Source organism: Magallana gigas, chromosome 1 (genome assembly GCF_963853765.1).
Source record: "Magallana gigas chromosome 1, xbMagGiga1.1, whole genome shotgun sequence".
Classification (NCBI taxonomy): Eukaryota; Metazoa; Mollusca; class Bivalvia; order Ostreida; family Ostreidae; genus Magallana; species Magallana gigas.
The window spans coordinates 73,801,228-73,815,702 of NC_088853.1; the positions used below are offsets into that span (position 1 = coordinate 73,801,228).

Consider the following 14,475-nt stretch of genomic DNA (forward strand, 5'->3'; position numbering starts at 1 on the left):
CATAGTAGTTTAACAATAAGATAACATAAACTGGAATATTTTTTTATTTTTCACATGTTTATCTCAATGTACAGTTGATATCACTAATGGGATATTTTTTAAAGCGCGAAACATAGTTCATCGTTTTATTGTCATTAGACTTCTACTTCCGGTGCATCGAATAACTGCCCCTATGAGCAGAAATATACATCATTTAAACTGGTTGGGCACCGGTTTCAGGGGTTTATGCACATACTTTCACAGGCTATTGTGAATGTAATGTCCAGGGCTTACTTACATCATTGCAGGGGCTGCTACGCAGTGATTAGTCAGCCTACAAGCTGATTAATCAAGCTGTTATAAAACTCCAAATGTAATTGCGTAAATGGGAACTCTTGGAACGCGAAGTAATTACTAGACAGTCCGTGTTAGAGAAATTCAAAGAAGCTATGAACTTGGTCTGGGGGGGGGGGGGGGGTTAAAGTCAAACTGCACATCGTCGCATTGTATACGTGTACACTGCTACACACTTGTCTCCACACATACAGTTATAAAAATATATGTACATCCGCATATTATTATTGACCTGGTTACTATTTATATCTTGTATTTTTGTAAATTGTGTAGTCTCTTGTAACCTAAAATTTATATTCCACTGGTTGACTTTCTTAGCTTTTAAAAAAAGCTAATCTTGTGAGGAAATAAAGTGCATAACAGAAGCTGAAATGTAGAAAAATCAAAACGTTTGTAAATAGCCATAGTTCTTGGTGATCACCACTCTCCCCACAGCACGTATATAAGGAACTGTCTAAACACTTTAATTTTGCATTGTAGATCTCATATGTGTTGACGTATATTTTACGTCGCTTACATTTGTTACTTATATACACTTAATATACCAGTACATATACACAAGAAGATTCGGAACATCAATTATAGTTGTCAATGCAATACATTTATAAAGAAAATGCACGTATATCAGCAATATAAAAGTGCAAATATTGGACAAATATTAAACAAACCACAAGGTTCAGATGTGAAATAAAGTGTACATAATCAAAAGCTTTTATATATCATGATTCAGGCAAGTGTTCATTTACAGGTCGTGTCCAGCTTTGATTTAAATTAACTTTAGTGTATATGATAAATCATAATTTACATGTATATTTAAAGAAAACATAAATTCGACTTAGTTTTTTTAATCAAATTCAAATTGAATTAGAATAAAGTTCAACACCATTACGACCCTACTGGAATTGAATATTTTCAATTGATAGTAATGAACAAATGTCAAAATTTCAATAAGGCTTAATTACATACACTTGCACGAAATAAATTTCCTTTAGAGCCAAGCTAGGTTAGCGCTTTTCAGTACTTTCATTACTTTGATTGATATTACAATGTATGTTCGTACGCCACGTGACGTCATAATTAAACATTACGTAAGTTTAAGCAGTTAATTGACGTAAAATGAAAAAGTAGCAAAATAATTCAGTTGGAAGTATTGAGTTCTAAATGTGAAGCATTAAATGCTGTTTTATTATTTTTCATGAATTCATGATTTTTTTTTTCGAAAACAAAATGTTTGTTTGTTAAACTTCAAGAAACGTTTTTTCTATGCGTAAAATTGTTGATGTCTTGTAGTTAATGTGTTGTGCAGCTCACAATTATAATTTTTACAGAGAAAATTGGGATTAACATAATATGTGGTAAAGCATGTGATAAAAATAATCCTTGAGGCTCGGGGATAGAAAACACACAACTCGTTGGATAAAAATCATATACCATTGCAATTCATGAGAGATCCTATATTTATCTTTAAATCTGCAAATCAAAAAGCCATAAATGAATCAATCATGGACTGTCAGCATGGACGATTGTCACGCTTGGTCCCATTTTCACCTCTATAGGCACTGAATGGAAGTGGCACGGGAAGAAGCTAAGTTTGAAAGATGCTTATGATAGATAATGATAAGAAACTAAATTGTATTTATCATTCCAGTTTTGGTAGACCTTTATCGATTACCCTCGCTATTTACATGTGCAATTGTATTGTAACTTCAAAATATCTAATGCACATAGAAAATTATTGCCACACAACTAATTTTAGCGTTAAAGACCAGTTGCGCAAAAGGCGCTAAAATTTGTAGTACGCCATATTTTCAGTTTACTTTAAAAAAGGTGATTTTGTGAAAGATATATTTTACTTTTAGATTCGTAAAACAAAGATACGAAAGTATAAAAATCAAATGAAAATTGACAACACATTGGGGACATATGATCTTAAAGATGTTTGGCCTATTCCATGCCGATTTCTTAAAACATTATATAAAACAATAATTCTGATTGATCAATAAAAATTGGAAACAATTCTTATATTCATAAATATAGCATTATAATTTTGATGTGTTCTAAAAAAGAAATAGCGGTAAGTGGATGGAAATAAGTTGTGATTAAACACTTGCAAAATTTGTAATCATCCTTTTTTTATAATATTGTGATGTTGACCTTTTTTTGCAAATGATTTTTGCTTATGGAATAACAATGCCAAATATTGATTGTCGACGCTCTTTTTTGCAAATGTTAATAAAGGCGGACAACTAAATGAAAGAAAATATAAATTTGATATAATGATAATTTAATCACTTGATAAATGCCTTAATATTCTGATAAAAATAATTATGACTAAAAGTGTAAACAATGATTCATTAGTTCATTTGAATTAAACACAATTCAACACCAGTTAACCATGATAAAGCGTTGCTAACAACACCAGTTGTACAGCGGGCTACAATTCAAAATAAACACTAACAAGTTATGAATTGTCAACACACATCGAAACATCAGAACAGGTTGAGTTGGAAGAACCATTTCTGTCAGTGTTGAATGGACGTCCATCTACAATAGAAATAGAGACACACTATAAAACTTTCAACTATAACGGTCACACTTCTTTTAATGAATGATTATCTGATATTACTGATATAACAAATTGAAAAGATTGCTGCAACAGCTCAACAAATTAAATGGTTCCAGCAAACTGAACTTATTTCTAATAATATCAATAATCAGAGTAACGTAAAACAGGTTCAGAAAAACAATAAGATTTTATTAACGAAATTGCGAATAAAATGCACTTTGTGATATCTCATATTCAGAAGAATATCATTTGTTGTTGTTTGGTTTTTGTTGTTTTGTAGTTGTTGTTTTTTGTGGGTTTTTTTTACTTTACTGTAAGATAAACATTAATTTATGAATATTCAAAACAATATCCATTAATGATATTTACAACTGTAAATTCATATAGATAATATGTTTCGGAAAACAATTAAGGTAGGGAGACAGCGTTCAAAATGCATATCGAAAAGGTCAATACATTCACCTTGTCCGTTGAATAACACGTACGTAATATAAGCCGTGCATTTTGTGCCCTGAAAGGTATGCTTTTGGTCACAACAGGAAACTTTGAGTTAAAGTATCAAAACGGCGTCTTCAAGTGGGAGAAAAAATTTATATTAATAATGGTGATTGAGTGATCGATAAAGAGGTGTATTTTTATTAAATGATTTCTGTTAATCCCACCCTAAATCACATTTTAAAGATGCCGTTTCTGTATATCTTTTTATTTCTATAAAATGTAAGACATACCACTCAGATCTTTAGGCTCGGTTATGTATTCGTATTCGCATACTTTGTTTGACTCTAACCCAACCAAAAGACGATGCGTGCTATAATCATAACACAGACTGCATGGTTTAAAAACACCATCTATTTGTGTGGTTAGAAGAGACAGGAAACAACCATCCCGATTTAATATATGCACCGTATCGGTTCTTCTATCACACACCAGGATTTGTGACAGCGCGTCAGTACAGACCCCGCAAGCCTTAAGTCCTGAACCTGGCGGATGTCCTGTGTAGGAGAAACGATGCCTTCCCTGATGATCTGTCACTACTACGGCACCAGACCAGTCAGACATTATAACATCCCTATTGTTGTTTTCTGTTATATAACTCGGTTCACTATAAATATCCTGATTTGAACTGTCACGCCGAATTGTTTGAGTCCAATGTCCATTCTTGTTAAAGCGGGTAATCTTGCTATACATGCCTTTGTTTTTATGAACGGAAAACATCCCTACCAGTGTGTCCCCTGTGCGAGAGGACCAGTAGACACATCGCGGTAACCATTTAAAGTTTTTTCTCTTTACTAATACTGAGACAATTTGCCTATTATTTGACAGCTTATTGATATTATAATTTCTGTCTATATAAATCAATTCCCCCTCACTGTTCACAGTGTGTGATCCTTGATTTGAACCACAGTATACATCTATGAGTCGATGTAAAATACCGCCATCTGTGTTCCATAAAATAAGGTTTCTTCTATCATTGACCCACATTTGGTCTAAGGTCACAAATGAAATGTGATTACAATTCTCAACACCCGATATTCTTATTGATCGATGTAACGTCTGACTCTCTAATCCTTTCGCATCAACTGTGGCTTGACATTCACCTGTAAACCATGTATTGTTTGTAATAAATAACTGCATTTATGATAAAATTTAATAACCGACTAAGTTTGCTAATTGATAACTATTCAATTACCTGTCACAATGCGAGATTCATGTAACCTATGGTCGCTTGTCATAACTTTCTGCAGACACTCCTTATCTTTTTGCGATGTTTCGGTATACTTAATATCATGCAGAGGTTTCAAAATGACATGGGTTGAATTTGGATCTACAAGAAAAACATTAATCAGTCAATGCCCAAATTAAATTTAATATTTGATTAAAATCCCAATTTCAGCATATTTTTTATTTCATCATTTAAAAACATATCACATCTCCAACATGGTTTTATGAAACAGACTTCTTTAAATTTAAACATTGATTAAATGCAAAAAATCACAGGTTGACAGTTCGGTTAGTCACTCAATGAAATGATGTTTAAGTACCTATCGCTCTTGAAGGTTTGGGCATTTCATCTTCAGACGCATGTGTTCTTTTATCAAATAGGTGTTCTGTAATTTGAAATCAATGAAGTAAATTCATTTAGAACTATCAGCATATGAAGTAAATAATCATGCAGTTACATCTTAAGAAACGTCTTCATGAATTCATGGCATTAGAAAGAATAATTTATGGTAATAACCATGATATTACCTCTCTTTCGTATTGCATTATTTACACAAGCGTTTCAGCATCTGAATAAATGTTAATTACCAGAAATTGTTTTCTGCCTTGTTAAATATCTGTATACGCAAATTTTATTGTTATACTCCGATCCGACCCAGAGACGGTGAGTGTTGACATCGTAGTTTAAACTATAAGGTTGGAGTATCCCTGCTGGTCTTACCAATATATGTGACAAAAACTGACCGTCCTTGTTTATCATTTGTACTGTGTATGTTCGACCATCGCATACTATAATGTGTGACAGCGCGTCAGTACATATTCCACGTGGCCGTAGCCCTGATCCTGATGGATGTCCTGTGTAGGAAAAACGATGTCTTCCTCCACGCTCTGTCACCACTACAGCACCAGACAATCCATAGTCAGACACAATGATATCCCCATTGTTGTTCTCCGTTATGTAGCTAGGTTTGCTGTAAAGATCAGGTTTATGTTGTATTGCTTGTTTTTCTTGTCCTGTCTGGTTGTAGCGGACAACCTGAACCTTTTCGTTTTTTGCACTTTCTCTTTTATATTGCGCAACCAGTAGATCTCCCGTTGACGGGGACCAGTAAACACACTGTGGTTCCCATATCGAGTCTGTTGTTGTTATAAAAATGTGTGGCTTTCCCTGGTTCCTCGGCTGTTTTTTAATATTATAATTCCCATCTATATAAATTAATTCATTTTCATTGTTTACTGTGTGTAATCCATTACACTTAATACTATCATCGCTACATATATCTTTCAGATGGCAAAAAATGTCTTCTTTTGTGTTTGTTAGAATAAGGTTTCCTTCTTTATCACTTACAAAGACCTGATCTGTTGTAAAACATGAAATGTGATAACAACCATCAGCACCTCTAACAGTAAGAGAGTGATGCAATTCAGGTTTAGGCAATGGTTTTAGAAAATGATCCTCTCCTACGGATCGATCCCCTCTCTCGGTGCATTTGATTTTAATCAGTGACTCCAATACAGCAACCTTGTTAAGTGACTCTGTCATAGACATTTGGCTGTTATGGAGTGTGCGGTGTTTGGGAGTAACGTGGGTTGTCTTTATGGAGGAAAGGAATTGTAGCGGACGGATAGCGGACTTTTCATATCTGTCTAGATATATCTGAATGCTGGCAATATATCCATGCACGTCCTTTCTCTGTTTACGACACCTGTGTTTAAAATCAACATCGCATCGAATATTATCAAGGCGTTCTTTCAGTCTCTTGGCCTTTGCATTCATTTCTAATTGAAAAAGGGAGAATTTTTTGTGACAGGTGTTGATATCAGCTATGATTCCCGTCCTGAGAACAGATCTGTAAAAGAGAGTCTCACTTTTGATGGTGTGAATGGTTTCTTTGTGTTGTTGTCGTTTCCCTTGATAAGCGGATCTAGTACACAATACTTCGACATTGCCCCAATATTTTTCATTGTGTTTCACAACATCATGGTCAATTGTTTTAAGATCGTTTAAGTGGCCCTCTTTACAACGGGGACACAGATCACATGGACACGATACACAATAGTACCCTGTGTCACCTGGACACTTAGAACACTGATGTACTCTATATTGGGCTCTTGCTGTGTCCATGATTTGACGGGTCTACCTAAAACATATGTCTAGATAAGTTTAAACTTTTAAATAGGAGGAACATATAATCTTTTTTAATATTTGATTATTTATTATTATTGTTCTCATCAAAATCTTCAATTAAGTTCTTGCATCAATGTTTAATATAGACGTTCATTTGTCAGTTCATTTTCCCATAAAGTTTGGTTTATGAAGCGTACGTATTGCTACAGTTTATATATTAATGCTTCAATAACACAGATGTTTATGAAATGTATACAATAAATCAAAATACTACAATAACAACAACAACATATTTTAATCGTTTCTCTTGTCAAAACAAATATATCAAATATTCTTTTACCAATGAGTATTGTACGATTTCACAAAAGTATTCTATTTAAACGATAAAATAAACATCTCATCCCTCCAAAGTAATTTTGGCGGCTATACATAATTTCACAATTTAAATTTATTTTTGAAATGCTTCACTCTACGCAGATTAAGGTAGCACTTCTGTGGCACTGGCTGCCGGCTGAGCAAAGGTCTTGTCGAGAATTTTCCCGACGAACAGATAAACAGACAAAAATATTTTTTTTGGTTGTTTTTTAAAATAGGAAAAAAGTTGCATTAGGGTGAACCTGTAGAGTATGGTGTGTGTAGTTAGACGGTAACCTTCTTTGACTTAAAAATGCTTAACAAGTTCAGATGTATGTAATGAAGCGTTATCTTGAAGTAGACAAACATGCCTAAATCCTGACAAAGAGCGTCGTGTATGAGCTTTGTAGTATATCAATTATATCTTCATGCAACACGTTTGCTTTTCGTAACATGAAAAGAATGTGCAATTGAATTTTTTTTGTGTTTATTGTTCTTTTCGCAACTACAGTCCTGTTATCATGTTTCGCCTTTCTTACTGATTCGAAAAAGAAAACCAATGCTTTGTCACCCATAACAATATTGCAAAATTGTCTTTTATTTTCAGCAATTGTTTGGCGGTTTGTACTTTTTGGTTTTTGATTTTTGATCATCTGTCGATACATGTATATGTGGTATCCATCTGGCAGAAAACATGAGTGACACAAAATGGGCGTGTCTTATATCATAACCGGCAAACTGTATTGGCTGCGCCGCATAGTAATGCAGACCATATGGTACATAAAAAATAGTGGTTTAAAAATGATATTGTTTAAAAGTGTACAAAATGGAAATAATATAAGTAATAAGAAATAATTCTTTGAATATTATGAAGTGATAATTTTGGTCGGAGCGTGGTCAAAAACACCATAAAGCCCTTCGGGTTTTATTGGGTTTGACCATGCCCCGATGACATTATCACCTAATTATAATTAAAGAATGATTCCTTATTCCTTGATTATATAAAATTTAAATAAACAAAAGGTTATTAAAACAAATCCACTGTCTAAAACATTTAAAACATTAATTTAATGCAAGAATATAGTTCAGAAAATCAGTAAAAGTAAATTTTCCCGATATTAATTGACATAACAGGTAATGTAAACAAATTGTAATAGCCTCCTTCAGAAGTACAACAAAAAAGGCGATTGACTTTTATGTCCCTAGTTCTTTTTTTTTTCTTTTCTTCTTTTTTAAACAAAATATTAAGCACAAGATCGGCACGTACAAATCTTGTATGTAATTATTCGTTTATTGAGAGCATGTGTGCAAAACCATATTTTTTTCATTACTTTTGTTTACTTTTCATTAACCTGTATCCAAAATTTGCGGTTAGTTAACAGGGACAAACATTGGATTTTTTTTTACGAACAGCAGGTTCTTTATAAACTGTATTCCAAAAATGCATCATGGCGCGCACCAAATAATTTAGTAAGAGACAAGTTTTTCTTTTAAAAGATTGCAATGCATTACCTTACATTCTTGATACACAAGTCGTATTCTCGTATAAATAATTACCAAATGTGGAGCTTTTCGTTTTTAGTTACAATTTTCTAAGGAAATGGAAGCATAGATTTACATTCAGCTGTTATTTTAAACCGCATGCATGACATGTTCATGGCTTTTGATTAAACTGTACACCACTCTGCTTCGAAGATTTGAAAACTGTTGTTGAAAGTACATTGTTTGTCAGTCTCCTACTACTTCAAAATAAAAGGTAATAATTGGCCTCGAATTCTCTTTAAAGTAGCAATACGCCTATTAACTCCGACGTCTTTGTAACAACAAAAGTGTATTCTAGTTTGTAACAAGTGCCAAAAATAATCTGTGCATTCTTGGAATAATTCTCTCCAAGAAAAAGACATCAAGTATAAAAAGATGTACCTTAAGATAGTATGCTTGCTTCTGAATTCTTCTTAATAAAATTATAAGTTTAATTTGATATGAATTATGTATGCTTATTCTTTCATTTTTATTTCATTATGATTTAAAAAAGTAGCTACATGACAATCATTATCAATTTGAATAATATATTGAAATATTATCAAGATTCCACTGCATGCATTTCATAATTATTTGGGTGTAATTCTAAATTAAACCTTTTTAACCCATATCATATTTCAAGTAACATGTATCTTTTTAGTTAGTTAAATACATGTGGATAAATAAATAACAACTGCGTGATTTTTAAAAAATTAAACAAACCTTTTAAACCATTGAAAAACAAATAATAAAAGTTGTTATTTTTTCTTGCTGAAACATTTTAATAATTAAATAAGTATTTGTTCATAAAATTCCACATATAATTAAATAAAAAGAACAGTCTAAAGTGTAAGCTATTATTTGGTAGACACAGGTTGTTTGGAAGTTCAAATGTTGTTTTAGCTGAATAAATGACAGAGTTCAGTCAAAAAATATTATGCATATCACGCTTACCTTCTTAAACAGTGCAGTGCAATCCATAGAAACGTTTAAAAACAAACCACAAACACGACTAATTCATAGTTAATTTTACTTCCATCTAAAAAATTAACAAAATCAAAATGTTTGGTCAGCGATTTAGAGATACAATTCATTAAGGGATTTAATAATTTCGTAATACTTCTTGTGCACTTAGTCACTGCCCATGGTTGGAGATTTAATTGAGTAAATAAAGACTAAAGTATCATCAAATGGTACTGAATTAGTTTAAAAGTTCTAATGTTGAGAAATCAATGCAAGGTATATTTCATGTAAGGATTTACGTCTGAAATTCACTTTTAAAACTTTTTATTCAAAGCTCTTTTTCTATTACAAAAAAGTTATTTTACATTGGGGCTTCAGATATCCGGACGCATATGTTTACAAACGATTTTTTAAAAACAAATTTGCAGATGTTATTTTCTCTCATTTATCTGAGTTCCAGGACCACACGGTCAGTGTTTACCACTGATTAGGATTTAACTGAACGGCAAAATCTGATGATACCCTAAAATTAAACAAAATATTACGCCTGTCTATTGAATTTAACTTATACTCATGATTTCGCAGAATATTGCGTAATTAAATAAAACTTGTTCAATATTATTAGATTTTGAAAGCTGAAGTTACCTTTCTGGCAATTCAAACTTCACGGAATATCAATTTTTAAAAGTAGAATTTTAAAAAGACGTTTTTGTTGGGCTTAGCAGTTTAAGATATAAACCTGTATCAAATTGTAGATATCGAAAAGCTTTTGTTACTAGAGCCCCGTTATAACAAGTCTTTTATTTTTCATTTTTATAAAATCTTAAATTAAATCAATTTGTTGAATAGTAACCAATTAGATCTCTATCCAATGAGCTTTGACTAAGCATGTGTGAATTAGATTGCACAAGAAAATTACGAAATTATTACACAAAGAAAGCTGCCGAATAAATCTTCCGCGTAATAGATATCAAGACATGTTTTATGTTGACCTCTGTTATTAAATAGGTCGCTTCCATATTTGCGCTCGGGAACACATTTAATAGTTAAATTTGTCCTCAATGTGGTTTTTTTTTTTTTTTATTACGATTGAGTCAGTTAAAATAACGGCAGACCATGTTTTTTTTTTCCCGTGCTTTTGCATAGTTTTTACACACAAAAACAAATGATATGTATCATCTAAAAAACAACTAGAACAGTTATATTGGTTATTAAATTACACTAGAATAAGTCAGAATTTAAAAAAAAACCCAGTTATGTCTGAAATATGTATGAGTGATGTTTTATAATCTTATCCCAAATAAAAGGTATTTCTCAGTCTTTACCATATCAGTATAATGATAACTGTAATAATTAAACTAATTTCAATTAGAATATGAAAGCTAAATTCACTGTACTTAAATTTCTCTTCAAAAATTACGTTTCGTTTTGGTGCTTTGATTAAGATCTACATATGTATGGTACTTGAGGCTTTAGAATTTCTGCTTTGCTGAAAATACATTCATTTTCAGTCTCCAGTTAGTTAAAGTACAACATCATTTTTTTCACGAGTGTACTTCCAATTTGGAAAGAGGACCAATGATTCATAACTATAAATTCTACAAACATGTTCTTAAGTTCTAATAAATAACTCTAAACTGCGAAATTTAAGTAAGGCTATATATTTTACGTGATATATTCATGTATCACTAGCTGTTCACTTATCAACTCGTTGTTAAAATCTTTAAAAAAAAAATATTCGAAAATTAAATATGCCGATTGTTATCAAATCTGTCCAACGTGTATTTTATAGCTATATATTTATGGTTCTTGTTCTGGTTTGAAAAAAATATATTATACATATTTTGAGGTTATTGACTTCTGGTGAGAAAATATATCATAAATTGAGATAAATAATCGATAACAGTACGATGTTTCAATGATCGACAACATTTTAAACCAAAAAAAACCCCATAACAATGGTAGTATGTTTTCTACACTAAATTCATAAAATGATGATAAAACAGAACAGTATCTTTCTCGAAATATACCTTATGTGGAAAATTAAAATGTAATTAGCTTACCGTGTTAGGTCACAAAGTCACAACCATTTCAAAACATTGATTTTTTAACAGGCCATGGAAGAATTGCAGCGCATTCCATAGAAACTTTGAAAAGCGTAACCACAAAACAAAATTGACGACATACACCCTATAAGTTATTTTTGTATACACCTCAAAACATATTTAAAATGTTTGGTCAGCAACTTAGAGGTGCAATGCATAAGAATATTTAACCATTGCGTAATCCTTTCTGTTTAATTGAATTAACACACAGTTAGTCAATGCACACGGCTAGATCTTATTGATTGTCATTTGAATAGGCAAGACTCAGCAAATAGAACAGAAAATTTTAAAGGGTTCTGAATAAAACAGCTTTCAAAAACAAAAATAGAACAAACTTCATGTAAACTTCTGCATATTTTAATTTTGGAATCTGAACATATTTTCTATATTTTTAATCAAGTTTTTTGTCTTATGGAAAATGTTAATTTTTGTTTAAAAAATCTGCTTATAAAAAAGGTACATTTAAAAAAAAAAATATGATCCATCCAGTGTCCAGATAATGTTCACATGTTCCATCAATAAAAATGTGATACTGAACGTAGGCATTTTGCAACTTTTAAAAATGCAGGTGTAACCTGCTCAAAAGATACGTAAAAATGACATAAACATGTACGTGTTGATTAGTCATAACAAAATTTTATGTGCAGCTTTTCACAATATTGTTACAAATCAGATCTGATTTCAGTATTTTTCTTCACCAAAGCAAAGACCTCTAGAAAACACAAGAACAGAAATAGTAACAGGAAATAGATACCAGTTTTAACAATTTCAAGCGGTCAGGGATCAGTAAAAGAACAATGAGTTTTTCAATGAATTTAAATTTATCATCTTTAAGGTAAAACACTGAATGATTTTAAAATTTATATAATCACTAGTTTTAATTAACCTGTAATTATTACAAACATAGGGCTCATTAGAACTTCAAAATACACGACTCAAAACTTAAAATTCGAGATTCAATACAAAAATTGGCTCTCATGAGAGAGAGAGAGAGAGAGAGAGAACTTAAAATTTGCATTTGAATATATTACGTTAAAAATACCGTTCAAGTGTGAGACTACCACTATGTCTTAAACAAGAGGCCCATGGGCCACATCGCTCATCTGAGGAACAATAGGTATGATAAAACCAGCTTAATGGAGTCATAATACAATCTATCTGGATAATGTACAATAATACATGTAGATCCTGTATAAATAAAATCCGTTTTTCCCCTGGATAATCATTAGTCCGTTTTCTTACAGAATGAGTTGATAGTCATATTATATGTTGAGTATTGTAGTTCTCAAAAACATCCTTAACAATAGTTTATATATGGGATATAAACCCACATCAAACTCTGAACCTTCTTGTGAGGATAGAGAATTGTCCTGGGGCCAAAGTCTTAACAATTATACAGAATAATTTGGTTAATTAGTTTATGAGAAGAAGATTTTTAATGATTCACTCTCTATATATACCTTTGTTAAACTTTGACCCCCCAATTTGGCCCAACCCTACCCCCGGGGTTCATGATTTTCACAAAATTGAATTAACTCTACCCGAGGATGCTTCCACACAAGTTTCAGCCTTGCTGGCTGATTAGTTTCTGAGAAGAAGATTTTTAAAGATTTACTCGATATATTCCTATGTAAAACTTCAACCCCCCCCCCCTCCATTGTGGCCCCATCCTACTCCCGGAGGTCATGCTTTTCACAACTTTAAAACTACGTTACCTGAGGATGCTTCCACACAAGTGTCGGCTTTCCTGGCTGATTAGTTTTGGAGAAGAAGATTTTTAAAAATTTACTCCGTATATTCCTATGTAAAACTTCGACCCCCCATTGTGGCCCAACCCTACTGCTGCGGATCGTGTTTTCACAGCTTTGAATTTACATTACCTGAGGATGCTTTCACAAAAGTGTCAGCCTTGCTGTCTGATTAGTTTCTGACAAGAAGATTTTAAAGATTTTCTCTATATATCCCTTTGTCAAACTTTGACCCCAATGTGGCCCCACCCTACCCGGGGTCATGATTTTCACAACTTTGAATCTACACTTCATGAGGATGCTTTCACACAAGTTTCAATTTTCCTGGCTGATTAGTGTCTAAGAGGAGGATTTTTAAAGATTTACTCTATATTATATTCATAAGTGAAACTTCGTCCCACCCCCATTGTGACTCCATCCTACCCCCGGGGGTCATGATTTTTACAATTTTGGATTTTCACTACCTGAGAATGCTTCCACACAAGTTTCAGCTTTCCTGGCTGATTAGTTTTGGAGAAGAAGATTTTTAAAGATTGCCTCTGTATTTTCCTATGTAAAACTTTGACCCCTTCCCCATTGTGGCCCCACCCTACCCCCGGGGTTCATGCATTTCATAATTATTTGGGTGTAGTTATAAATTAAACATTTTTAACCCATATCATATTTCAAGTAACATGTATCTTTTTAGTTTGTTAAATACATGCAGATAAATAAATAACAACGCCGTGATTTTTAAATATTAAACAAACCTTTTAAACCATTAAAAAATAAATAATAAACGTTGTTGTTTTTTCTTGTTGAAACATTGTAATAATTAAATAAGTATTTGTTCATAAAAATCAACATTTCATTAGATAAAAAGAACAGTCTAAAGTGAAGTTATTATTTGGTAGACAAAGGTTGTTTAAAAGTTCAAATGTTGTTTTAGCTGAATAAATGATAGAGTTCAGTCAAAAAATAATATGCATATCACGCTTACCTTCTTAAATCAAATCTCAAAACCAAATTGACGACATTCATTATTTCAACGATTGT

General features: G+C 32.2%; 1 protein-coding gene across 1 annotated transcript; it reads right to left on the bottom strand.

Annotated features, from left to right (window-relative positions):
• Positions 1-2,606: 2,606 nt before the first annotated feature.
• LOC136274132 (uncharacterized) lies at positions 2,607-5,009 on the bottom strand. Its single transcript, XM_066080491.1, has 4 exons — positions 4,942-5,009; positions 4,590-4,724; positions 3,628-4,497; positions 2,607-2,877 (listed from the first exon to the last, which is right to left on the bottom strand). Exons 1-4 carry the CDS (start codon positions 4,964-4,966, stop codon positions 2,795-2,797), a joined length of 1,113 nt encoding a protein of 370 aa, XP_065936563.1. The 5' UTR covers positions 4,967-5,009; the 3' UTR covers positions 2,607-2,794.
• Between the last annotated feature and the right edge of the window lie 9,466 nt (positions 5,010-14,475).

What these genes read in the sequence shown, in the direction of transcription:
- LOC136274132 (XM_066080491.1), bottom strand. Translation starts at nt 4,966, where the DNA reads ATGCCCAAACCTTCAAGAGCGATAG. An exon ending in TGAATCTCGCATTGTGACAG is followed by an intron (nt 4,498 to 4,589) that starts GTAATTGAATAG and finishes CATGGTTTACAG; the next exon opens with GTGAATGTCAAGCCACAGTT. An exon ending in CGAGCCTAAAGATCTGAGTG is followed by an intron (nt 2,878 to 3,627) that starts GTATGTCTTACA and finishes TTTCTATTGTAG; the next exon opens with ATGGACGTCCATTCAACACT.